This window comes from Canis lupus, chromosome 5, assembly GCF_003254725.2.
Source record: "Canis lupus dingo isolate Sandy chromosome 5, ASM325472v2, whole genome shotgun sequence".
In the NCBI taxonomy this organism is placed as follows: domain Eukaryota; kingdom Metazoa; phylum Chordata; class Mammalia; order Carnivora; family Canidae; genus Canis; species Canis lupus.
The window spans coordinates 55,998,999-56,026,531 of record NC_064247.1 but is presented as its reverse complement, the minus strand read 5'-3'; the positions used below and the strand labels follow the sequence as shown (position 1 = coordinate 56,026,531).

Here is a 27,533-nt window from a genome sequence, read left to right as displayed (position 1 = left end):
TATATAGTGAAAAATTATATAGTAAAATGACAAGAATGAAAATGATATTCTAGAAATACCTATGTAACACACAAGAAGGAAATAATAAAGAAAAAGAGGGTTTGAAAAGACAAAATTTTAAGAGGATAAGGGGACAAGCCACAGACAGGGAGAAAATATTTGCCAAAGTTGTAGCTGCTAAAGGACTATTATCTAGAATATATAAAGAGCTCTTAAAAGTAAATAATGAGAAAATGAACAATATGATTAAAAATTGGGCAAAAGACCCAGATACCTCACCAAAGATGATATACAATGGCAAATATGCATATGGAAAGATCTTCGACATTATGTGTCATTAGAGAATTTCAAATTAAAACTACAGGATGCCTCTACATACATATTAGAATGTTCAAAGTCCAAAATGATGACAACACCAAATGTTGGCAAGTTTTTGCAAAATGAAACATGATGAGCACTGACTAATGTGTAGAATTGGTTTTTTTGTTTGTTTTAAAGATTTCGTTTATTATTCATGAGAGCACAGAGAGAGAGAGAGAGAGAGAGGCAGAGACACAGGCAGAGGGAGAAGCGGGCTCCATGCAGGAGCCTGACGTGGGACTCGATCCCAGGACCCCAGGATCACACCCTCAGCCAAAGGCAGACGCTCAATTGCTGAGTCACCCAGGTGTCCCTAGAATTGTTCAATCACTATAATGTACACCTGAAACTAATGTAACTCTGTATGTTAATTATATTGGATTTAAAAAAAACTTAATCAAAAAGAAATGAATCATCCCCCATCACAAAATTCAGCAGCTGTCCTCATTGACATTCACCCAAATGAGTTGAAAACTTACGTCCACACAAAAACTGCACATGGACGTTTATAGCAGCTTTCTTTTTAACTGACAAAACTTAGAGGCAATCAGAATGTCCCTCAAAAGGTAAATGAATAAATAAATGCTGGTACAGCCAATGTAATATTCATTGCTAAAAATAAAAAAATAATAGTTAATCAAGTGATGAATGGACATGGAAGAACTTTAAGTGCATATTATTTAGGTGAAAGAAGCCAAACTGAAAAGTTTACATGCTATATAATTCCAAATATATGACATTCTAGAAAAGGCAAAACTAGGGAAATATAGAAAGATCATGGGTTAGGGGAGAGGGAGGGAAGAGTAGGTATAGCATAGAGCATTTTTAGGGCATGAGATTGTTCTATATCATCCTACAATGGTGGCCACATGTGGTTATACATTTGTCAAATGTATACAGCAGTAAAAGCCAGGTACCAAGCTCTTCTTTCACTGCAGTGAAGCTACTGTTGTTTTCAAGACTTTTAAACTAACAGAGCCCAAAGTTTCAAGAATGGCAAGTAAAATTTTGCTAGTGGATCATCAGGGATAATAGTGATCCATTTTGTATTCAGGCTGTTGAGAAATAGCACCATCAATTCAGAACATATTCAATATATATATTTTAAAGATTTTGTTTATTCATGAGAGACACACAGAGGCAGAGACACAAGCAGAAGGAGAACAGGCTCCCTGCAAGGGAGCCCAGTGCGGGACTTGATCCCAGGACCTTGGAATCATGACCTGAGCCAAAGGCAGATAGGTCCTCAACCACTGAGCCACCCAGGTGCCCCAGCATGTTCAGTATTTTAGAGGATATGACTCCAGCCCTGCAAAGTATTGCTGGCACAATTATAGAGTCTTCCAAAGGCCTTTACATTATTCAGACCAACTGCTTCAGGGTGATAGAATACATGGTAAGCCCAATGAATGCTGTGAGCAGGTGTTCTTTCTGTATTTCATTCATTGAGGCTGTTAAACGAGCTTCTTAATCAGAGGAAATACTATGTGAAATGCTATGTTGGCAAATCCAGGACAAAGACCAAGAATACAGTCCTAGGGGATATAAAAATTAAAGGTGTAAGTGGGGAAGAGACATTTAAGAATAATGAAGAGACCTGGTCAGTTATCCAAAGGAGGAATGTTTCAAAAGTTAAGTGGTCAGGTCAGAAAAGTTAGATTGATAGAGTGAAAAAAGTCCTTTGGATTTGGCTATTATCAAGGTATTGGCAATACTGGAACAATTTTATTGAAATATTATACATGAAAATACATGGGAATACAGAAAGAAATAGAAGTGGGAAAGTAGCAACAATAGCACAGATTAGGAACAGCGGCTGTGAATGGAAAAGAAGATGCAGGGGATGTACCTCGGTTGCAGGTGTGTGTTTTGTATGAAAGAAGTCTTGGATTTGATCCTACCCTCTTCATTCTTTTCAGTATATAACTTTGTTGTTCCTAGTTTTTGTTGTTTGTTTGATCTGCAAAATGAGAATAAAATGTAGTATCTACCTTACAGGGTTGTTCTGTGGATTAAATGAGGAAATATACATATGTAAAGCATTTAGCAGAATTCCCAAAACAGAGTAGAAAAACAATAATTGCTAGTATCCTCCTCCTATTATTTTTACAAAAAGAAAAGCCAAATGGATCCAGTTAACTGTTTGTAGCTAGTAATAAAATCCATGTTTGTATCACAACATGAAAAATAATTTACAACCATTTTGGGGAAAGAACAATCTTTAATTTATAAGGAAAATAATATTTCTTCCAATATGACAGCCTCAAGGCATCCATTTCTCTATGTAAATTTTGATCCCAGTGCTACACAGACATTATAAAGTGATTTTTCTGCGTTTGGTAAATATACTAAACTGTTTTCTTTAGCCCTCAAAAAAGTTCGTCATACTTCAGTGTTTATTTTTTGCTAATGGGACATAGAAAAATCTGAGTGATAATAAATATTTCTGCACTATTGTTATAGGAATCTGAGTCCCAGCCCTTAAAGGGATAGCACAACATACAGCTCTGTGGAGATACAGCATAGAAACAGAAGTTTGCAAAACACCTGGGGTATATAGGGGGGAGATTTGCCTACAAATCTTAGAGCATGTGCTGGAGGGGCAGGGTTCTTTGGGAGACTTCTCTAAAAACAAAAGAGTTGGCAGGTGCCATTTCCCTCCCTGGCCCTCACCCCCAACCTAGACACATGGACACCTGTGAACTAGTACAGTGCCAACACTCTCCACCTAGCTTGCTAACTGTAGACCTAGTCCTCACAGACCTGCCCCCTCCAACCTAGCTAGCCTCGGTAAGAATTTTACAGGATGACTACAGGTCCCCTTCTGCAGCAGACCAGCACAGACCATGCCGACACTGCATGCCAAACCCCCACATTTTCCTCTGGAACAGCCTTTTCCCATACACCGTTGGCTGTGGCCCATCCAAAGTAGTGCTACCAGCCTGGCAGTGTGCAGGCAGCCCCAAAAGGAGCCAGCACCACTCCAGAGCTACTCTTGCCCTGGGGAAAGGGGAAGATAACCACACACACCAGTCTAACTATAGCCCTAGCAGTGGGCTAGGGGCAGACATCTGGTCACACTGCAGGTCCTGCCCACCCATGTTTCCCAGGAGACAACACAGGGAAAGTGCCCCGCAGTTTGGTGCTACTGCATTTCTGACAAATTTCTTGACTCAACTAAGCCCAAGGTGGCTCAGGACTGACCCACTAACAACACAGGCACCAAACCCTGTCCACAGCAGGCAAAGAGAGTCATTACTGAGGATTGGACCGAAGGCAAAAGCAGCTCAGCTACAACAGTACAATGCATGCAACATACATAAGAGACACCAGATTCTGGTAAATAGGGGACATTGCATTGCAGAGCACAATAAGACCTTTCCTTCATAAGGCCGCTACATTCAAGAGTAGGAGATGTAGCTGACTTTCCTGACACATAGAAACAGACACAGAAAAAAATAAAAAGAAACAGACACAGAGTTAAACTAAATAAGGAGACAGGAATATGTCCCAAATGAAAGAACAAGACAAAAATCACAGCAAGAGACCTAAACAAAACAGAGAAAAGTAATATCCCTGATAGAGATTTAAAAGTAATGGTCGTAAAAATACTCACTGAACTTGAGAAAAGAGTGGAGGACTTCAGTGAGACCTTCAACAGAGATAGATAACATAACAAAGAACCAATCAGAGATAACTCAAAACTGAAATTAAAAATACACTAGATGGAATAAATAGTAGATTGGGGAAGCATAAAAATGGATAAACAATGTGGAGGACAGAATAATGGAAAGCAATCAAGATGAAGAGGAGAGAGAAAAATCAATAATAGTAAAAGAAAATAGGGAACTCAGTGACTCCCAACAAGTGTAATAACATTTGCATTATAGAGATCTCAGAAGAAGAGAGGAAAGGGGACAGAAAATTTATTTGAAGTAGTAATAGCTGAAAACTTCCCCAAGTATGGGGAAGGAAACCAGCAATCTAGATCTAGGAAATACAGAAGGCAATAAAATCAATGCAAGGAGGGATGCACCAAGATACATAGTAATTAAAATGTAAAAAGTAGTGATACAGAGAAAATTTTAAAATCATCAAGAAAAAAGAAAAGTTACATACAAGGGAAACCCCTGAAAACTGTTAGTTGATTTTTTTCAGCAGAAACTTTGCAGGCCAGAAAAGAGTGGCATGATATATTCAAAATGCTGGAAGAAAAAAAAACCTGCAGCCAAGAATATTCTATCTATGAAGGCTATCATTCAGAATAGAAAGAAAGATAAAGAATTTTCCAGACAAACAAAAGTTAAAGGAATTCTTGACCACTAAACCAGCCCTACAAGAAATGTTAAAGAGGACTCTGGGTGGAAAGGAAAGACCATAAGTAGGAATAAGAAAAGTAGGAAGCACAAAAGCAGTAAAAATATCTATAAAAATCAAAGTATTCACAGAATAAAAGAATGTGAAATGTGACACCCTATACCCAAAATGTGAAGGTGGGGAGAAGAGTAAATATTAGCTTCAAACTTAAGTGACCATGAACTTAATAAGACTGCTGTGTGCATAATGTTATATATAAACCTATTGGTAACCACAAATAAAAAACCAGTAATAGATGAGCAAAAATAAAGAGAAAAGAATCCAGGTATATATATCCCTAAGGAAAGCCAGCAAATCATGAGAGAAGAAAGCAAGAGAAGAAAGGAACAGAGAAGAACTACAAAAACAAACATCAAACAAGTAACAAAATGGCACTAAATACATACCTATCAATAATTACCTTATGTAAATGGACTAAACAGTCCACAATCAAAAGACAAGGTGATGGAATGGATATAAAAGCAAGACCCATGTATATGCTGCCTACAAGAGACTCAAATACTAATTTGAAAAGATAAATGCACCCCTATGTTTGTTGTAGCTGTATATACAAGAGCCAGATTATGGAAGCAGCCCAAGAACAGACAGATGGTTATCAGAGTGCAGGGGTGTGTGTGTGGGGGGGGAGTAAAATAGGTGAGGGGATTAAGAGTAAATATATATTTTTAGAGATTTATTTATTTGAGGGAAAGAGAGTTCAGGGGGTCAGGAAGGGTAGAGGGAAAGAGAGAGGTTTTTTTTTTTTTTTTTTTAAGATTTTATTTATTTATTCATGAGAGATAGAGAGAGAGGCAGAAACATAGGCAGAGGGAGAAGCAGATGCGGGACTCAATCCCAGGACCCAGGGATCATGACCTGAGCCAAAGGCAGACGCTCAACCACTGAGCCACCCAGGTGCCCCAAGGGAGAGAGTCTTTTTTCTTTTTTAGGGGGTCTGGGGGGAGAGTCTTTTAAGAAGACTCCATGCTGAGCGCAAAGCCTGACATAGGGCTTGATTTCACAACCCTGAGATCATGACCTTGAGCCAAAACCAAGATTTGGGCACTGGCTGTGCCACTCAGGTGCCCCAAGAGTAAACTTACCTTGATGAGCCCTGAGTAATGTGTAGGATTACTGAATTACTGTATTGTATACCTCTAACTAATATAACACTATATGTTAACCCTACTGGAATTAAAATTTAGAAAAAGACCAAAAAAAAAAAAAAAAAAAGAACTGCAGTTTACATTAAAAATAGTGATTTAAATTCTTTTAGACAGCTTCTTCGCTCTCATATGAAACACTTGTTTTCATCAGGAGATGAATGTGGCATTTCAGGTTGCTTTTATCGACATAACTTTTTTCACCCCTGAAGGAACATATTTTTATTATAATTAACTTGTTTGCCATTCTGAGATATTTTTGTTCTGCCATTCACTGAAACACTCAGAAATCATGCTTTGTAGTAACAATATGATTTTTCACATCCATATTCTTTCTTAAAATTGAGATGTAACTTTCATGTAATAAAGTACACCATTTTCACAAAACACAATTGTTTATAGCAGCATTATTTATAATAGCCAAAAAGATGAAAACAACCTAGATGTCTGTCATCAGCTAATAAAGGGATAAACAAAATGTGGTATATTCATACAATGAAATATTCGTAAGCATAAAAGAAATGAAGTACTGATAGATGCTACAACATAGACGAACCTTGACTTCCCTCAGACATCTTCCCCATTCTCTAAACCCTTCTCATTCAATTAGGCTAAGACTAATACAAATTTTTCTTGTATCAATAGTTCGTCATTTGTTATTGCCAAGTAGTATTCCATATACCAGTTTGTTTATCCATTCTCCTATTGATGGATATTTGAGTTCCTTCTTGTTTGAGGCCATTATTAATAAGGATGCTATGAACATTTTTGTACAAACCTATTTATGGACATACCTTTTACATTTCTCTTGGGTTAGTAACTCAGAGTAAAATAGGTCAATCAGAGGGCAGATGTATGTTTAACTGTATAAAAAGCTGCCAAATAGTTCTCCACAGGATTGTCATATGGTTTTTAATATTCTAGCAGGATGACAAATTTAACATTTAACATGTCTTTCTCTTCCTTTCTACCCTTAGTTCTATTCCTTAGAGTCAACCTCTTTTATTAGTTTTTTGGTATTTTCTCCCAAATTGTTATGCTTTTAGAAATGTATATTTCTATGTGTGATTTTTACAATCTTTCTTTTTTGTTGTTATAAAGTATAGTTGACACATAATGTTACATTAGTTTCAAGTGTATCACATAGTGATTGGACAAGTCTATACATTGTGCTATGCTCACCACAAGTGTAGCTACAATCTGTCACCATACAATGCTATTACAGTACCATTGACTATATTCTCCATGCTGTATCTTTTATCCCAATGACTTATTCATTGCATAACTGCCTGTCTCCCATTCTCCTTCACCCGTTTAGCCCATCTCCCCACCCCCTTCCTCTGGCACCATCAGTTTGTTCTCTATATGTATAGGTCTGTTTCTACTTTTTACTTGTTCATTCGTTTTGTTTTTTAGATTCCATACATAAGTGATATCATATGGTATTTGCCTTTCTCTGTGTGACTTATTTCACTTAGCATAATGCCTTCTAGGTATTGTTGTTGTGAGTGGCAAGATATCATCCTGTTTTATGGCCGAGTAATAGTTCATTGTATATATGTATATACCACATCTTCTTTCTCCATTCATCTATGGATAGACACATGTGCGGCTTCCATATCTTGGCTATATACAACCTTTCTATATGTATGTGTTATATGTATGTGTTATATATATGTATATTACCATGTTGTAGATGGCTTTACTTACATCTTAAAAATCTTTTTATATTATCACTTATAGATATTATTTACTTTTTAAATGCCTGCACAGTATTTTCATTATAAGAAATTTACCTAGCCCTACCTAGTAGACATATTTGTGGTGTCGATTTTTCTATTATAAACAATGCTGTGATAAGCATCCTTGGGTCTTTGCATACTTTTGCACGTAGATCAAGATAAATTCAAAACAATGGACTCACTATGTCAAAGATTAGTATATCTTTAAAAATTGGAAGACATTGCCAAATTTTTTCAAAAAAGATAATACAATGTATAGTCTCAACAATAGAGTGTACTTATATTTTTAAAAATAATATAATGTTTTATTCATCAAATTTGTAAAGTTTTTGTTCTTAGATTTTATTTGTTAATTGGAGAGAGAGAGCTTGAGCATAGTGGGGAGGGGCAGAAGGAGAGGAAGCAGCATACTCCCCACTGAACAGGGAGCCTGATGTGGGGCTTGATCCTAGGACCCTGAGATCATGACCTGAGCTGAAGGCAGTTAACTGACTGAGCCACTCAGACACCCCAGGAATACTTCTTTTTAAATCTAATGTCAACATTAGATTCTTTTATCAAATGTAAGAAATTTTGTCAGTCTTGGCAGTTCATCTGCTTCTTAACCCTGGCACTAAAAAGCTAACATAAAACACCTGATATTTTTATTGATTGATTGATGGATGGATTGATTGTTGTTTCTTAACTAGGCTCCACCCCCAGCGTAGATCTCAATGCAGGGCTTGAACTCACAACCCTGAGATCAAGACCTGAGCTGAGATCAAGAGTCTGATGTTCAGCTAACTGAGGCATCCAGGCACCCCACCCTTTCTAATATTTTAGTCAATGCTGTCGGTAACATATTCCTTTTATTATCGATCATTAGGGATAATGGTTAGTGGAGGGGTAGCATTTTGGGAGGAAAACGTACTGATTTTGCTGATTTGATTTGTAGTCTGAATAGGGATAAGGAATTATTGAAGTATAAATGTTTACTTGGTACATATTTAGGATTTGAATATAGTTCAAGTAAATCTGACACATGGCTATTAGCTATAGTCAAGAAAGAATTCAGATTCTTGGAAAATGTATCAGAATGACAGCTCTGAAGTAGTTTAAATATTTTGCCCTGGTTACTTGGATAACAAATTGCAATAGGATTCTAAGAAAATCAGAAAATAGTTAAGTGCTTCCAAAACATACCAACTTATGATGGGGTGGGGACAGTGTGTAGTGTTCTTCTACAAATGGTGTTAGTTTAATTGTAAGATATTGCTACTCTGGTGGGAACTCAGTGTTGGAAAATTAGCTTTAAAATTAAAGCTTCATGATATGGTTTCCAATTTTAACTTTTCCAGATCTGGATGAAAAAATGCTTCTAGTTGCCATAACAGTACCTGTAATAGGAAAAAATAGGGTTTAAGCATTTGAGGTGAATACTTTGTTTATTGTTAGTTCAAAATCATGATTCCTTTTGGATCTTTCTTTCTTTCTTTCTTTCTTTCTTTCTTTCTTTCTTTCTTTCTTTCTTTCTTTCTTTCTTCCTTCCTTCCTTCCTTCCTTCCTTCCTTCCTTCCTTCCTTCCTTCCTTCCTTCCTTTCTTCTTTCTTTCTTTCTTTCTTTCTTTCTTTCTTTCTTTCTTTCTTTCTTTCTTTCTTTCTTTCTTTCGATGTACTTATTTCTTTGAGAGAGAGACAGAGCAGTGGGAAGGGCAGAGGAAGAGAGAGTCTTAAACAGGTCCTGCACTCAGCATGGAGCCCAATGTAGGGCTTGATCTCATGATCCTGAGATCATACCTGAGCTGAAACCAAGAGTTGGATGCTTAACTGACTGTGCCACCCAGGTGCCGCCCTTTTAGATTTTTCCAATTAGAAAAATCACATTAAAACTTAGATTTTTAAATTGTTAGTATCCAAATAATAGTATCATATTTTATTTGTTTTTAATGTGCTTTCATAGATATTGCATTAAAGTTTACTGAACACTTGTTTGAAATGAATAAATAAAATTTGACTTTAGCTTATTATTAGCTATCCCTGTTTTTGAAAATGCATATTAATATTTGTGATCTGCTGAAAAGGCATGAAAGTGATTTAAGATAAAGCTTCTTAGAAGGGATTGTTGTTTTGAAGCTGAAAGTTGGTTATTTAGTTTGGCCTTTTGTGCTAATTAAGCCTGGCATTCAGTGCCCTTTCTGTATGGCTTTGACCTAGTTTTAGGTCCTGATCTTCCATTTTTCAGTCCATGAGAGTTCGACAAATGCTTATTGTGTGCCTACTTTATCACTGGGTGATCTAAGTGATTGGTTCTCAAATATGGTGTCTACTGATGTACTGATTCGGAATCTCCTATAGCTTTTAAAAATATATAATACTCCTGCCCTCCCTTGGAAATACTCTGTCCTTTTTCTGGTTGAGCCTAACAACTTGTATGTTTTTAAGTCCTGCCAAGAGCTTCTCCTGCACAGCTGGGTTTGGGATCTAGGGCTAGGATATGCAAGAGAACATTGCCCTCAGGAAGGATACTACAGACAAGTAATGTGATCATGCAAATAATCATTATGCAAGGCACAATGCACAAATTCAGGCAAAATATAAACTAGAACTATGAGGAGAAGAAAACGGGAAAGAAAAGTAGCAGGATAAAGATTTACTAATTGCCTACCACAGGCCAGGTTTTGTGCTAACATTTATATCTAGCTGGGTGTTTGGGTGAAACCAAAATGTTGAAATGTTTAAGTTAAAATGAACTGTTTGCTTTTCCCAGGTATCTTTAATTCCTCACCTCTGCAAACTCTTATCTTTGATGTTTTCTGAATAACAACAACAGCAAACATTTACATGGTGCAAAGTGCTGGGCACTCACTGTTCTAAGTATTCTTCATTCAATTCTCATGTCTGATTTTGTATTTTATAAAAGTGGAAAATAAAAGCACAGAGTAACTTGCCCAAAGTCACCAAACTAGTGGCAAAGTTAGGATTCAGACCCAGACAGTGTATTTCTAGAGTCCAAGCTCTTAACCACTATACTGACTAATGCTTTTTCCTCTGGAGAAATGCCCATCTTCAAGGTCCGTCTCAAGTGTTACTTGCCTTATGATGCTTTCCCTAATTTCTTTATCCTTTCCATAGATTGAATTAATCTTTCTCTTTTTTGAACTCATTATACTTTCTCAGTGCTTCTTTTTTGACATTTGTACTTATAGTACAAATGTCATTTGTATAGTACAAATGACATTTGTGGCTTTTAAAAAAAATCTCCCCATTTGACTGAGCCTATAAAGGCATAATCTGTATTTCCTTCGTCTCTGTACCCTAAACAGTGCTCAGTACAAGAGTTTGCAAATGTAAAGGGGATGGTTGAATAAATTATAGTTCCTTTAACATCTGAAAGGTGGCATGGAGTAGAGAGGATAAACTTGTCTAGTGTGGGAAGAATTGGGAAAAATTCATGGGAAGCTAGATTTGGGGCTGATGTAGGAAATTACTGTCTCACATAGCTTCCCAAAAGTGGAATTGGTTGTTTCCTGAGAGCATGTATTTCCTTGCCCAGAGGCTGTGTATGAAAAATACAAGTTACCAATTTGATGTGAATGTTGTAAGGGGAACTGCCTATTTGTTAGGGCCTGAGATTTGATGAGATCTTAGATCCTTTCTAATTTGAAAATGTTCTGATCCTACAATGTGATATAATTATTTGTCCTACTGAATTCACATTGTTCTTGATATATTTAATGGTACACATTATTCTATCGTGATTTTTGTTTACATGTTTTAATACTTTTGTAGGTATTATAAACATAGGTTTTAAAGATTTGGATGAAAGTGGAAAGAGAGTAAATTAAATTTGAGGCAGGAGACCAGACCTAGCATACTCAAATTATGGCTTTCCTCTTCTACTCTGTAAGAGGTCACCAAAAGAAATACATCCTAGGATGATGACTGGCAAGACCTAAATCTAATACTGACTCTAAAATGTCAGTAAGTCAGTAAGGCCTAAGTAGCTTTTTATCAAAGCATCTATTTTAGCCTTTTATCATGTTCTACAGGCTACGTAGCCTTATTCCCATTGTTAAGAACTTTGCATTTTTGCCATTGTGATGTGAGGAAAGTTAAGTTTTATCATTAGAGTCTAATGAATACTCTCCAGTGCAAGGGGAAATGAAACCCAAGTGAAGAGTGTTTACTCTTGATACCTGTTGGCAGGTAGAGATAACTAGGAGCAGGCTCTGACTTTTATTGCTCTTGCCAAGTAAAAGGAAGGGAAAGGAAAATTGTGCCTATATATCTCATATTTTATTTTATTATTTTAATGGCTTTATTGAGGTAAAATCAACTTATAATCAACTGATTTTAAAGTGTAAAATTTAAGTTCTGATATATATATGTATTTATCTGTGAAACTATCACCACAGTCAAGATAGTGAACATATCCATGAACCAAAAGTTTCTTCTTATATACTTTTGTGTAATCACTCATTACTCCCCACTTCTTATCGCAAAGCATTTCATTCTTTTTAATGACCGACTAATATTTCTGTGTGTGTGTGTGTGTGTGTGTGTGTGTGTGTGTACCACATCTTCTTTATCCATTTATCAGTCAATGGCCACTTGATCTCTTTCCATAGTTTGAGAAACTGTCAAACTGACTTCCAGAGTGGTCAAACCACTTTACGTTACCACTAGCCATGAATGAGAGTTCTTGTTCCTCCACATTCTCATCAGACTTGGTATGGTCAGTCTTTAATTTTAGTCATTCTAACCAGTGTGTAGTGGCATCTCCTTGTGGTTTTAATTTACATTTTCCTAATGACTAATGATGTTGAGCATTTTTTCAAGTGCTTATTTGCCATTTGTATATCTTCTTCTTAAGAGTCTATTCAAACCTTTTGCACATTTTGGGACACAATTGATTGTTTTGTTTTGTTTTAAGGATTTTATTTATTTATTTGAGAGAGAGAGAGAGAGAGAAAGAGGGAGCAAAAAGCAGAGGGGAGGGACAGAGGGAGAAGCAGGGAGCCTGATGCAGGGCTTGATCCCAGGACGCTTAACTGACTGAGCCACCCAGGCACCCCTGGTTATTTTTTATTGAGTTTTGAGAGTTTTTGATATATTATGTGTCTAAATTTTTTTTATCAGATACATGCTTTGCAAAAGTTTTCTCCCAGTCTGTGACTTCCTTTTCATCCTCTTAGTAGTGTCTTTTGAAGAGCAGAAATTTTTAATTTTTATTAACTCCCACTTATCTATCTGTACTTTCATGGATTTAATTCTGGTTTTGTATCTAAGCAATCTCTAATCCAGGGTCACCAAGACCTTTTCCTCTGTTTTCTCCTAGATATTTTATATGTTAGGTTTTATATTGAGATCTGTAATTAATTTTGAATTAATTTTTGTGTATGGCACAAAGTATGAGGCCAAGTCCATTTTTTACTTAATGTATTTCCAGTTATAGTGCCATTTATTAGAAAAGTTATATTTTCTCCATAGCATTGCCTTTGTCAAAAATCAATTGTTCATAAATATGTGGGCATTATTTCTGGACTCTCTTTTCTGTTCACTAATCTATTTTCTGTCTTTAATACTATACTGCTTTGATTGCTGTAGCTTTATAATAATTCTTGAAATTAGGTAGCCTTAGCTCTCAACTTTATTCTTCTTTGGCTATCCTAGCTCCTTTGCATTTCCATAGAAATTTTAGAATCAGCTTGTTGATTTCCATTTAAAGAAAATCATCCTTGAATTTGGGGGGAATTATGTTAAATGTATAGATTTATTTAAGGGGAATTGACATCCAAGTAATAGTGAGTTTTCTGACTCTTAAACTATTTATCTTCATTTATTTAGGTCTTCTTTAGCTTTTCTCAGGAATGTATTATAGTTTTTACTATATAGATCTTATGCATGTTTTGTCAGATTTATCCCTAAGTATTTCATATTTCTGATGTTACTGTAAATGATATTTTTCAGTTTCAATTTTCTATTGCTAGTATGTAGAAATACAACCAATTTTTGTATGTTCATCTCCTAACCTTGCTAAAACTACTTTTTAAATTTATTAACCGTAAAAAAACTCCATCAGGTTTTCTATATAGACAATCATATCATTTGTGAATAAAGACAGTTTTGTGTTTAAATCTTTATCATTATGAGATGGCCTTTTTTCCCTGGCAAGTCTTTGCTCTGAAATCTGCTTTAGCTGATTGAATATAGTTGCTTCAGTTTTCACATTTTAAGTAATGTTAATGTGGTGTATCTTTTTCCATCCTTTTACTTTTAACCTATTTGTGACTTTAAAGTGCATTAACATTGGGGCACCTACATAGCTCATTTGTTTAAGTGGCTGACTCAAGATTTTGGCTCAGGTCATGATCTCAGGGTCCTAGGACCAAGTCCCATGTTGGGCTCTGTGCTCAGTGGGGAGTTTGCTTCAGGATTCTCTCTTTCCCTCTGCCCCTCCCCCTGCTTGCTTGCTCTCTTGTTCTCTCTCTAAAATAGATAATCTTTAAAAACATAAAATGCATTAGCATCATTTAATTTAGTCTTGCTCCCCCCCATTCTTAGAATCTCTGCCTTTAATTGGGTGTTTAGATTATTTACATTTGATGTGATTATTAATATGCTTAGTTTGAGTTTGTCTTGTTATTTGTGTTCTCTCTGTCACTGCTATTCGTTACTCCCTTTTGCCTATTTTTTTTTTCAGCCTTCTTTTGGATTACTTTTTTTTTTTTTTTTGGATTACTTTTTACTCCATTTTATTTTTATCTTATTTGAAGAGATTTAAATAATAAAAAAAGACCTTATTCATTTACCCATATAGTTACTACTTCCAGTGCTCTTCATTCCTTCGTGTAGATCTTTTTTTCTATCTACTATCATTTTCCTTCTGCCTAATGGACTTCCTTTTTAACATTTCTGTGGTGTGGATGTTGCAGTATGGTAGTGAAATCTTTCAGCTTTGTGTGTTTAAAAATGTTTTTATATAGGGGGATCCCTGGGTGGCTCAGTGGTTTGGCGCCTGCCTTTGGCTCAGGGTATAATCCTGGGGTCCTGGGATTGATTCCCACATCGGGCTCCCTGCATGGAGCCTGCTTCTCCCTCTGCCTGTGTCTCTGCCTCTCTCTCTGTGTCTCTCATGAATAAATAAATAAAATCTTAAAAAAAAAATAAAAATGTTTTTATGTTACTTTTGGTTTTGAAATATATTTTGTATTTGATAGCATTCTGGGTTGGTAACTTTTAGAGGGAAAAACTGCTCTTCCATAAATATGCACTCTTTGGTGCATGCTGAGTCTAGTAAAGTTTTTTGCTTTTGAAGTTCAGCAACGCTTTTCTTTCTCAAAAAGCCAGGATCTGATAATAGAAAACCATGCCTTTTTTTATGTTGTTTATTTTAAGGCTTTTAGATGTCTAATGTAAACTAAAACTGAATTATGACTTTTTTGTACTTGGCTGTCTTAATGGTATAAAGAAGAGTGATGGGGTCAAGGAAGCAGGAAAAGAAAAAGACCTCAGATAGTATCTCAACATGTTTTTCCCTAGTCTTTCCATTCTGAGGTTTTCCATTGCACTTAGTACTTATCTTTATTAGCACTTTATATTACATTGTCAATTCTTTATATATTTAATAGTGGACTGCTTGGTTTATATTTGAGTTGTTTGTTTTCAGTAGCAACCAGACTATATGTAGTGAAGTCCTAGGCTAATGCTTTCATAACTGCTATGCCTTCTTGCTAAGTGGATTTCTGAGGTCAACTTTTGACTTCCACCTTCACAGGTCCAGATTCTAGAAATTCAAGAAATCCCATTTATTATGAAAGTAGACAACTGGAAACCTCAAATAATCAGTATGCTTTCGTACACTCATCTTTTGTCAAAAGCAAATAAATAACAAGACCTTCTTCTTCTCCTCCTGCTCTCTCTCATTCTGCCTGCCTCCTTACCTGCCACTCCCCATTATGATAATGCTACCCCCATAGTAGGCTGTATCGTAAATGCTTGCATCTTTATATTGCAAGACTATGAGCTTCATAAGGGAAAAAAAGTTGCCTACTTTGTTTATTGCTGGATCTCCTGAGCCTTGAGGAGTGTCTGGAACATATTAGGCCATAAAATATTTGTTAGATGGATGGTTAGATTAATATTGGTTCTTTGCATGTTTTACTAAGATTATATGTCAGTTTTTTTGTGTATATATATATAAATAATATATACGATTGTTTTCCTAAATTGTTTAACATTTTCCTAAATTTTTCCTAAATTGTTAAACATTTTATAAGTGTTTTAAATAGGAACATAGTGCTTTGTTATATGGATGGATAGTTCATAATTTATATAACCATTCTAGATTATCTACTTTTTCACTGTTAAAATATGATGAAGATAGCCTTTTCTGTAAAACTTTGCCTATGCTTATTTCTGTAGAATGGTTTTCAAGGCTCTTAATTTTGTACATTGCTTTCCAAAAAGGTTGCACTGATTTGAACTTTCGCCAGTACTGTATGGAAGTGACTGTCTTGGTTGTCTCCCCAGCATTGATTAGTCCTATTTTAAACATTCTTACCTAAAACAAAACAAACAAAAAAGCATCCTTACCAATTTGGTTAAAAAATGGCATTTTTCTGTTTAACCAAAGTAAGGTTGAGTATTTTCTCAAATATTACGAACTATGTATATTTATTATTTTGTGAAGAAAACTAGCTGTACTTTTCTGCCCATGTGTATATAAGATGCGTGTGAATACTTTTTGCCTTTCAGATATTCATTAAATGGTTGAGCTTTCTATAGGGCAGATTTCTAGTAAAATTAATTACCCCAAAGTTTCACATTGATCTTCTTCATTAATATTCAGAATGTTCACAATTCAAAAAATCATTATAGGTTGTAGAGTTACCTATTATAAAACAGTGCTTAAGATATATATTCTGTAAATACACAGTTACTGCTTGGAAATAAGTTGCAGTTAAATTTCTTGAGGAGGTTTGGGTCTGTTAAATAGCAAAAATTCAACTGACTAAATTTTAAAGACCTAATTGGCTTTAATAAATGTTTCATGAATTGGGCATGAATCCCATCTAGCAAATAGGGGGGGCTCTGAAGGGTTGTGCAAAATGGAAGGTTTTTACAGGAGAGTGAGGCAAAAAGTTCTTAGCAAAAGGATTGTTCCAGCCAGAGTGCTTTCCCTTAGGTGGAAAAGCAAAGGGTCTTATCATGCAGGCTACCTCATCTTTGGGAGATGCAGAGGGCCCAGGTGGCAGACTCCGTGGCACTGATCAAAAAATTCCTGACTAGTTAAGACTGCATTTCTGGGGGAGGTTGAAACTACAATTAGATGAGGACTTAAGCCTTGGTTTGTGAACTCAGTCTAAATGACAGCATTTTGGACCTGTGGTTTTCCTTGGAAATTGTCACGGGTAACTCAGGAATCAGAAAATGTGATTGGGGGCAGAAAATGGTTCAGTGGTTTAGCGCTGCCTTCAGCCCTAGGGCGTGGTCCTGGGGTCCTGGGATCGAGTCCCACGTCGGGCTCCTTGCGTGGAGCCTGCCTGTGTCTCTGACTCTCTCTCTCTCTCAGGAATAAATAAAATCTTAAAAAAAAAAAAAAAAAAAGAACACGTGATTGGGTATGTAGATGGAAGAACATACATTGTAGGTAGACCTGTAGAGCTCTGCCTCCAGGATGGAAATCAGTCTATCCTGTTAGAATCTTCTTAACTCGGGTATCCTTGAATAGTTGGTCTGGTAGAAAGACAAATGTAAATCAGGAGACAGGGGTTCTATAAATGTCAGTTCTAGAGGAGCCTACTTTGTAACCATTCACAGTTTACTTAATTTTCCAGGATGACGCCCTGGGCCCAGGGCAGGTGCTCCACCTCTGAGCCCCCCCCCCCCCCCCAACAGGTTGGATTTTTAAGAGTGCAGGAAATTTCTTAAGCCTGAAGAATATTGTCTAAGTACAGATTTAGGAGGGGGGAAAAAAACCGACCCTACAAAACTGGCCGCCGATACTGTCGTGGCTTTTAAGCGAAGTTCTTATTTATGCGAATATTCTCTGGGCCTGCTACTCACGAGCCGCGATCCCGCGTAGGCTCCGGTCCGGGTCCGGCGGGAGGAGCGGGCGGGGCCGCGTGCCGGCGCCGCGGAGCCTGACTGCTCGGTGCTCGACTTGTCAGGTCTGGCTCAGTGCGCCGAGCTCTGCTGGCAGCTGAGAGGGGAAGCCGGAAAGAGGCAAGTTCCCGGTGCAAAGGTTGCTCTGCAGCACAATCTAGGCATTGGAGGAGCCGTGGTTGTGACGCTCTACAAGATGGGCTTTCCTGAAGCTGCCAGGTAAGTGGCTCTCTGGGTGTCGCCTGCTAACGAGCCTTGATTTTTTTCGTAGCCGATGATGTTGCACAAGTGCAAAGTCCGTATTTTATCGTCCAGAACTCAATAAATACCACATGGCTCTGCTTTGGTGGTCCGGTCCGGCTTTAAGGTCTTTGAACTGGCAATTAGCAGCTTTTAGACTTAACCAGCCTTGGGAAAATTTTGTACACAAAGGAGGCAGTACCGGTGCGCCCGGGTGGCTCGGTGGGCTAAGGGAGGGACTCTTGATCTGAGCTCAAGTCTTGCTCTCCGCGTGGTGAGTTCAAGCCCTCCACTGGGCTCCATGCTGGGTGTGCAGACTACTTAAAACAAAACAAAACAACAGACCCCCCAAAACCCCAGCACAGTCAAAAGAGAGTGCTGACCTAAAAATACTCGTCTTGGACCTGACAACCAGAGTGATTCACTTTTTACGATTCCCTTCTCAGAATTGCTTTCTCCCTGCATAGCCTCCCAGGTTTCTGAGATTGTTTGGAGAAAGTTATTAAATACGCTGATTGGATCTCTGCACGTGTATGACTCTGAATGCAGCTAAGGCCTCACTGCTGCTAGAAGCCTTTTCTTGGGCTCTTGCTGGTTCTCTTCCTGTCCTTATCAAATGCCCGTGCACCTCCACTCCGCCAGCGCTTTCTGGTCCAGGCCTTCAGGACCCCCAGCTTCCTCGCTCCCGTCTCTTTAGTGCTCATTCATCCTTCCCACAGGCAAAAAGTCCCTCTTCCTTCCCAAGGCCTAGCTGACCTCCTTGGATGCTTTTGTTTCCAACTATGTTCTGTAACTTCGTTCCAAATATTAACTATACCTTCTCCCTTTTGAGTCTTTTCCCTTTGCTTTTCTACTGACTTCTTTCCTCTGTTAGCAAACATGGTCAGGTCTTACATATGATAACAATTATTTTTTTATTGCCTTATTTCCTTTTGCCATGAGCCTTTTATACTGGGCCACTTTTTTTCCTCCCCCACGCTGAAGTATCTATCTTAATGTCTATTTTTTTTTTACCTCACCACTGAGATCAGGTAAGGCTACCGGTGATTATGAAATGTTCTTGTCTTTGTTTTCTTTTCTTGTTTAACTTTAACCCTGCGGTAGCTGTCAACACTAACTAGCTCTCTTTTTCTTTTTCTCCTGGAAATTCTTGGTAATTATTTATTTTTCACACTTCCGGTTCCACAAAGGGTATGTGACACACTTCTTTTCAGAATCCGTTATATTCTTATGTTTTACAAGCTCATAAGTCTCTTCTCTCTGTGCTTTCACTTTTTTTTCTCTTCCTGGAATATCATTTCTGTTGTGAGTTCTATCATTGAAGGCCCATCTCCAGTACCATCTTCCTTAAATATCCACAGCACTCTGTTCCTTTGGACCCATATTCAGTTTGGGCTTAGTTGTAGTATATCCACACTTTTATTCCCCTTATTATATGAAATCCTTGAGGTCTAAGACTGTTGTGACTTCTTTCAACCCCTGTAGGGCTCTCTGTCATAAAGAGTGAATGTTTCTTGAATTGAATCAAATAAAAAGGTGATAAGATGTTGAATTTTCGAATTTTCCTCCTAAAGATGATCATCAGTCTGTACTGTCTTCTAGAATTCCATCTAGTTCATATTTGGAGTTGAAAACACTCGGTAAAAGCCAAACTATAAAGAGCTAACTGCAGTATTAGAATAGTATCTAATTGGCTCAGATTAGAAGTTTATGAATCGGCGGCAACAAATTCTATTTTAAACATGGGAGTCTCATAGTTTTTTAATTTCAGGAGACTAAAAAATTGGGAGATTGAGTTGTTCAAAATAACTACAGTGTTATTTGTAGGAAGGCAGAAGTATGAAAAAAAATCCAGATGATATACAGGTTTCCCCTGCTGTCCAAAAGTAGAGCGTTCCTGTGAAATTTTTCTTAAGCCAAAATGGTGTGAAGGAAAGAAGTTATACCATTAACCTATATGGAAAAATTATTGAGTGTTTCCCAGACCCCAGAATGACCTCTTTTATGCTTTTCTGTTAGGACACATCTTGCTAACGGATGCACAGAATAAATTGAGAAAAAGCACAGATGCTCACAGCCACAGCTGTGGCTCCTGCTTAGTGTAGTTCTTGGGGAGAGAACATGGGGGAGGTGACACTCTCCATGTACACACTGCCTCTAAAATGGCTTGCTACAAAACAAACGTTAAATGCTATTACCTCTTTTTAACTTTTTTTTTCCTTTTTTTTTTTTTTTTAAACCAAAATCCTCTTTGGATTTCTTTTGGTTAGCAAAAACAGGTACTAATATAGGCCTGTCATAGAAGCAAAGTAACATGAACTTTTGAAAAGCAGGGATACCTGTATACATGACTAATAAGAATTAATGACTAATAAGAAAATATTGAAGGTAGTATTGATAGTTTTATGATATAACATAACTCACTATAAAGGCCAAAGCTGGGAAAACGGTTCTTGAGTCTAATGGTACAAATACAGTTTTAAACAAGATCATTTTAAGGTATTCTTTTAGGGTTCCCAGACCCAGTTCCAACGTGGAGAATAGGAGTTCCCACTACCTGTCCGCAAACACCAGGCAATTTTCAGACACCAGTAGGTCTGGATTCAACTCAATTCTGACACTATCTACCCAGAGATAGCATCAGATTGCAAAGTTTAAGGGTTCAGTCCCACAAGACTGGCCCCCACCCACCACTTCAGATGTGTCACAAACTTCAGTTTGTTACCTGGGCCTCTGACCAAGAGGCTACAGGTTGGAGTTTCCAAAGGCCTCCTCCTTATGTTTGATTAATTTGCTAGAGTGGCTCATAGAACTCTGAAAAACCCTTACTTCTGTTTTACCAGTTTATTAAAGGACATGATAAAGAGTACGAATCAATAATAAGATGAAGAGATATATGGGGCAAGGTCCCATACAAAGGAGTTTGGGGCCTGGCTTAATGGTATGAGGAAGGGTTCTGGTTTCCTGATTGTGGAAGCTCTCTGAAAAGGACCAAAAATCTGTCGTCTTGGGTTTTTATGGAGGCTGCAGTACATAATCATGATTGACCAAGCCATTGGCCATTGATTCATCAACCTCCAGCTCCTTTCCTCTCACTGGTAGTGATGTCTGGTAGGGTGCATAAGTCACTTTCATTAATACCAAGTCATTCACTTCACCTTTATGGCTTTGAAGCATTTTCAGGAACTGTGGATGAAGACCAGATATATCTGAGAAGTATATTTTAGTCATCTGAATGACCAAATATTTCTTATAAATCATTTTATTGCAGGTAATATCAATCATTATATTGCACATGATCTGATTTACTTAGTTCCTTATTTAGCTAACTTTGATGGAGCAACTGCTACATGCTTAGACCCCCAAGAATGGCCCTCTGTGTATGTGGGGAAGGCAGACGTAAGTTTTTCAAAATGCTGTTGAAGCCCAGAGGAAGAAATTATTATGGAGAAGGTAAATTTAAACCAGATGACTAGGATTGCCCAGCAGAAACTTAGAGGAAGGGTATTCCGGGCATGTACATAGATAGTTACAAAGATTTGAAATACCGGATTTGATGAGTGGTTGTACTGTGTGGGTACAGAGTAGATTATGTGTGTGCCTTGGTAGATGGGCAGAGTCAATAGTGTGCTGGTGACAGGAGGTACAGTTGTAACCAGATTGGATTATGGTTTTGAAACCTTAAATCCTCTACTCAGGAATTTGGAACTGAGCCCACAGAATGAGTGTTATCAAAAGATCATGTGGTTATATTGCCCTTTAAGCAGATCAGTCTGGCATTACTTTGATTTGAATGGTGCAGAGACCAGAGGCCAGCAGTCCTTAGGGGAGGCAGTTGTAGCAGTGTGTGTGGATAAGAAATGTTCAGTGCTGCAATAGGAACAGAAAAATAAGAAGGAGAGGTCATATTTAAGAGCTGTGACCAATTGCATTTAATTTATAGTTAAACTTTTATTTACCTTCACTTAGATCAATTTTGAACAGTTTTTCTTTTTTCTGTTACTACTTTCTGGTTTTGAGCTTTATCTTGGATAAATTGAGGCCTGCTATCTTCATCTGTTCAAGTTGCTATAACAAAATTTGTCCTTGGCCCCCAAATTCGTATCTTTCTCATGCCATCAACTCAAAATGTCTCTGTTTCTCTCTTCTGTGTACTCTTTAATTCACTGTACTCTGACTTCTACCTTCCCCAACTTCTTCAGATTGTTTTTGTCGAAGTTCCCTGTACTCTCCATGGTGCCAGATACAGTGGGTGTTTGATCTTTGGCAGTAATTGGCATAGTTTAATGCTCCCTCCCAGATTCTATCTCCCTTCTCAGCTTCAGCAACACCATGTTCTTCTGGTTTTTTCTTTTGTTTTTTTTTGTTTTTTGTTTTAAAGACCCAGGTCCTAGTTTCTTCTTTGTTCTTTTTTTTTTTTTTTAATTTTTTAATTTATTTATGATAGTCACAGAGAGAGAGAGAGCAGAGACACAGGCAGAGGGAGAAGCAGGCTCCATGCACCGGGAGCCCGACGTGGGATTCGATCCCGGGTCTCCAGGATCGCGCCCTGGGCCAAAGGCAGGCGCCAAACCGCTGCGCCACCCAGGGATCCCTGGTTTTTCCTTTTGTTTGCTTTTTTTTTTTTTTTTTTTTTTTTTTTTAATTTTTATTTATTATGATAGTCACACACAGAGAGAGAGGCAGAGACATAGGCAGAGGGAGAAGCAGGCTCCATGCACCGGGAGCCCGACGTGGATTCGATCCCGGGTCTCCAGGATCGCGCCCTGAGCCAAAGGCAGGCGCTAAACCGCTGCGCCACCCAGGGATCCCTGGTTTTTCCTTTTGTATCATTGGCTGCTGCTTCCTCTTTATTTTTTTTTTATGTTAATTATTTTTTTTAATTTATTTTTTATTGGTGTTCAATTTACTAACATACAGAATAACCCCCAGTGCCCGTCACCCATTCACTCCCACCCCCCGCCCTCCTCCCCTTCTACCACCCCTAGTTCGTGCTTCCTCTTTAAATAATGGAGTACCATATGGTGTTGTCCTGGGCTCTCTTCTTTTTCTGTAATTCTCTCCAGGCAAGTTTATCATTTCCCATGGATTTAAATACTTTCATTATGTTGATGGTCACCCTTATTTTATATTCATCCTCAATCTCTCCTCTGAGCTCCAGACTCATACCCAACTGCCTTCTTGTTTCACAAACATTTCATACCTCCTGTGCCTCAAATGGAACTTTGATCCCCTCCCACTACATTCTTCCTTTTATCGCTATATGGCACTGCCATCCCCTCAGTTATATAGGAAAACTGAATCATCCTTGCCCTTCCCCCTACTGTGAGATCCCCCTCATTTCCCAGTAGTAAAGCCTATGGATTCTGTCTCTAAAAGTATACACTTTTTCCTCTCCATTTCCACTGGCAGACTGTCCCCACTGTAGTCCAAACCACCATCACTTCTTATTGGGACTATTCCAGTAGCCTTACTATTCTCCCTGCCTCTGTTCTCACACACACACCCTCCCCAGTTCATTCTGCACACTGTTGTAAGAGTAATCACAAAACAAACTACGGTTGACCCTTTTTTTTTTTTTTTTTTTTATTTATTTATGATAGTCATCAGAGAGAGAGAGAGAGAGGCAAAGACACAGGCAGAGGGAGAAGCAGGCTCCATGCACCGGGAGCCCGATGTGGGATTCGATCCCAGGTCTCCAGGATCGCGCCCTGGGCCAAAGGCAGGCGCCAAACCGCTGCGCCACCCAGGGATCCCCCGGTTGACCCTTGAACAATGAAGAAGTTAGGGGTGCTGGCCCCCTGTACAGTTGAAAATTCCCCAAAGCTTTTGATTCTCTAAAAAGTTAATAACTACTAAGAGCCTACTGATGGTTGGAAGCCCTACCGATAACATAAAAGGTCCGTTAACACATATTTTGTATAAGTACTATATACTGTATTCTTTTATATATATATATATGTATATATATATATACTGTATTCTTACAATAAAGTGAGCTAGAGGAAAGAAGGTGATATGAAGAAAACCATAAGGAAGAGAAAATACATTTACAGTACTGTACTGTATTTATGGGAAAAACCCACATGTAAGTGGATCCATGCAGTTCATACCCGTGTTGTTCAAGAGTCAACTGCATCTCACTTCCCTGCTTAATCATTTCAGTAGCTTCCCAAATTCCCTACTTTAGCCTTTATGATCTGACCCCTGCCCAGTTTTTCAGTTTCATTTTCATTATCACTCTCCCCCCACTTGTGTTGTAGTGACTGCTTTTGTTGTTCTTTAAACATACCAAGCTCCTTTCTCAGGATCTTTGCAGTTTCCTCTTTGAATGGCTAGCTCCTTTTCTTCTTTTAATAAGATCTTAGCTTAAATTCAGCTGCTCTGAGATGTCATTCCTGACTGTTCTACCTAAAGTAGGTTCTTCCTATTACTTTAAATTATTTTATCTATTTACTCCTTTTTCTACTCCCACTAGAAGAATATAAACTCAGTGAGAACAGGGCCTAGGTCGGACTTGTCCACCCTTATACTCCTACTACCTTGAACAATGCTTGCCATGTCAAAGGAATTATCTAACATCCTCCTCTTCCTCAGACTCCTCCAGTTTCTGTCTGTATCTAATACTTGAAGCTCTGGAGCCTATTCTAGTCATGCTATCCCTTTTTACCATGGGCCAGGGGCTCTGCTAGGTACCCTCCTCCCACCCCGGGATTCTGTTTAGTTATGTAAAGTCATTGGCCCTCTCCACTTTCTTTCCTACCTCTCCACCAGAGGTTCACAGAGGTCAAGTAATTTACTCAGAATCATATAGCTAGTATGTGAAGAAACCCTTGAGATTCAAACCCAGGCCTTTGTAGCTCTAAAGACTATGTTCCTTCTGCTACATCAGGTCATTCATCTATAATTGTTCCCTAACTATCAAACAACCAATAGGCAGACAGTTGTTAAATTCATATCTGTGTCACAGGTAAAATACAAATCTTGAGCCCAATCTCTGCTTATCTAATCACCATCAGTTCTTGCCTGGACTATTGCAGTAGTCTCTTTGCTTCCCTATTTTGCAGCTTTATAGTTTTCCACCTGGCACCCAGATTTGTTTTTTTAAAACATGTAAATTGGATCTTGCTACTCTGTAGCTTATACCATACAGTTCTTCTTATTATACTTAAAATCCAAACTCCTAATAATAATAATAATAACAACAACAACAACCTAACTTTATTATCTTGCTCTGTGTGTTTCTGTGACCTTAGATCCTTCTACGTCTCTGCTCTGCTCCAGTCATACTGGCCTTCTTATAGTTCTTTTAACTGCCAAACTAGTTTTTTCCTTAAGTTTTTTATGCTGGAAGTTTAGTACTGGCTTCCCCACCTAAATCTTTATATGGCTAGCTCATTTATATAATTTAAAAGCTAATATCACCTCCTCAGAGAAGCCTATCTGACCAGGCTATCTAAAATAGAACACTGTAGGGGAAGGGAGAGAAAAATAAAGTAAGATGAAATCAGAGAGGGAAACAAACCATAAGAGACTCTAAACTCTAAGAAACAAACAGGGTTGCTGAAGGGGAAGTGCATGGGGGGATGGAGTAACTGGGTGATGGGCATTAAGGAGGGCACATTATGTAATGAGCACTGGGTGTTATATGCACCTGAGGAATCACTGAACTCTACCTCTGAAACTAATAATACACTATATGTTAATTCCTTGAATTTAAATAAAGTAAAATTTAAAAAATAAAAATAAAATACCCAACAGACACATATTCTTTCTCTATATCCTCTTAACCTGCCTTATTTTCTTCATAGTTTTTTTTTTTTTTAGGTTTTATTTGTTTATTTATTTGAGAGAGAGAGAGAAAAAAAAAGAATGAGTGGGAGGGAAAAGCAGAGGGAGAAGGACAAGCAGACTGTGCTCTGAGTGCAGAGCCTGATGTGGGGCTCAATCCCACAACCCAGAGTCATGCCCTGAGCTGAAATCAAGAGTTGAGTGCTTAACCAAATGAGCCACCTAGGTACTCCATTATTTTTTTCATAGTAGCTTCCTTCCTTCCTTCATTTATTAGAGAGAGAGTGTGTGTAAGAGTGGGTAGAGGGGCAGAGAAGAGAATTTTCAAGCAGACTCCATCTCAGGACTCATGAGATGGGACTTGAGCCAAAACCAAGATTTGGATGCTCAACCAGTTGAGTGACCCAGCTGCCCTTATATTTATTTTTTTGCTTGTTTGTTGTCTCTCTCCCCAACTAGGGTAAATTTTTTTGGTTTACTTTATTTTTAAGGACAATGCCTAGTGTCTTGTGAGCACTCAGTATTTGTTAAAAAAAATGGGAAGAAAAGCTTAATTGTTTTATGGACTTAATTATGATTTTCTTTGGGTAAGAGCCACAGCATCTCTGTTCTTAGGGATTTTTTGAAAATTACTAGTGTTAAATGGTGAAAACCTTGTGTCTGTATGACTCCATGGATTGAAATTGGTTCTTTTCTCCATTTTCTTACAGAACTCATCAGATTGAGGCTGTTCCAACCAGCTCTGCAGTTGATGGATTTAAGGCAAATTTGGTCTTTAAGGAGATTGAGAAGAAGCTTGAAGAGGTAAGTAAGAATTTTATAAAATTCTACCAGGAGGACTTTGAAGCTAGAGGAAGCAGATAATAGATTTCTGGTGTTTCTGTGAAGTGATACAAGTTAAAAATTTATATAATATTGTCAAGTAGTGAGTGTCTTTTGTATTTCTGAGTGTCTGTTATAGTTTCTTTGTAATTCTGGTAAGAATGCATTTCAGAGATGTACAAGCCTCCATACTTGAGTTCTATAAAGAGCTATGGTAAAATGCTGTGATAATCTGAACTAGAGGAAAGGCTAGTCCTTGTTACTCTCCTCAGTCCTCTCTTTGTCAGGAAGATAATAATTTTGGACCAAGGTCATATGTAAAAGGATTCTCACTTATTTTGTGTAATTTCCCTTTAATTCAAAAGAATTAAAATTGAATTTTTAATTCAAAGACTTTACTTAGAACCATTAAAAAAGAATGTTTAAAATGTGTCTTTAAAAGGTACCTAATATCAACACTCCTTATAAAAAATCTCTCGTGCTTCAGTTTTTTCAGAGTAGTTTTTTTCTTTAAAAATAATGCTAATTTAAAAGAAAGTCACACAATATAGAACATATGAAAAAGAAAGTTTAAAATCTCTTGAATTTCCATCACTTGGAGTTCACTAAAATGTGAACAGTGGTTGACATTGTTTCAGACATCTCTCTTTGTATATGAATATGCAGTTCTACATAACTGGGATCATATGATACATGTTGGGTTTTTAAATTATACTCTGTATACAAATTTATTTTTATGTACAATAATTAGTTCTTCATAGATAATAATCATACAAAGGCAATCTAACAATAACTTATATTAAAAAGAGAGCTATTCTTTTTTTTTAAGAACTATTTTCTTTAAGCAAAATTACTACTTATATCATTGTTTCAAACCTAAAGGCATCTCAGGATATTATTACTGATTTTAATTTTCAAACCAAGAAGTCACAATTATAGTCACAGTTACACAATTCCAATTATACATCTATTAA

The 27,533-nt window shown here is 37.5% G+C and overlaps 1 protein-coding gene and 1 long non-coding RNA gene across 3 annotated transcripts in view; one reads left to right on the top strand and one right to left on the bottom strand.

Moving 5' to 3' along the window:
• Positions 1-17,782, bottom strand: part of LOC112647044 (uncharacterized) — a 34,263-nt gene extending 16,481 nt beyond the window's left edge. Inside the window, exons 1-2 of one of the 2 annotated variants that reach the window (XR_007410856.1) lie at positions 17,668-17,782; positions 17,245-17,337 (exon numbers count right to left, since the gene is read on the bottom strand). This is a non-coding gene — a long non-coding RNA (uncharacterized LOC112647044). Of the gene's footprint in view, positions 1-17,244; positions 17,338-17,584 lie in introns of both variants that reach the window. The other variant, XR_003128043.3, reaches the window with a different exon arrangement.
• Positions 1-27,533, top strand: part of SCP2 (sterol carrier protein 2) — a 103,831-nt gene that overhangs the window by 56,656 nt on the left and 19,642 nt on the right. The window contains 2 exon segments of the mRNA XM_035715891.2: positions 17,772-17,925; positions 26,448-26,541. Of these exon segments, the coding sequence (XP_035571784.1) occupies positions 17,772-17,925; positions 26,448-26,541 (248 nt within the window).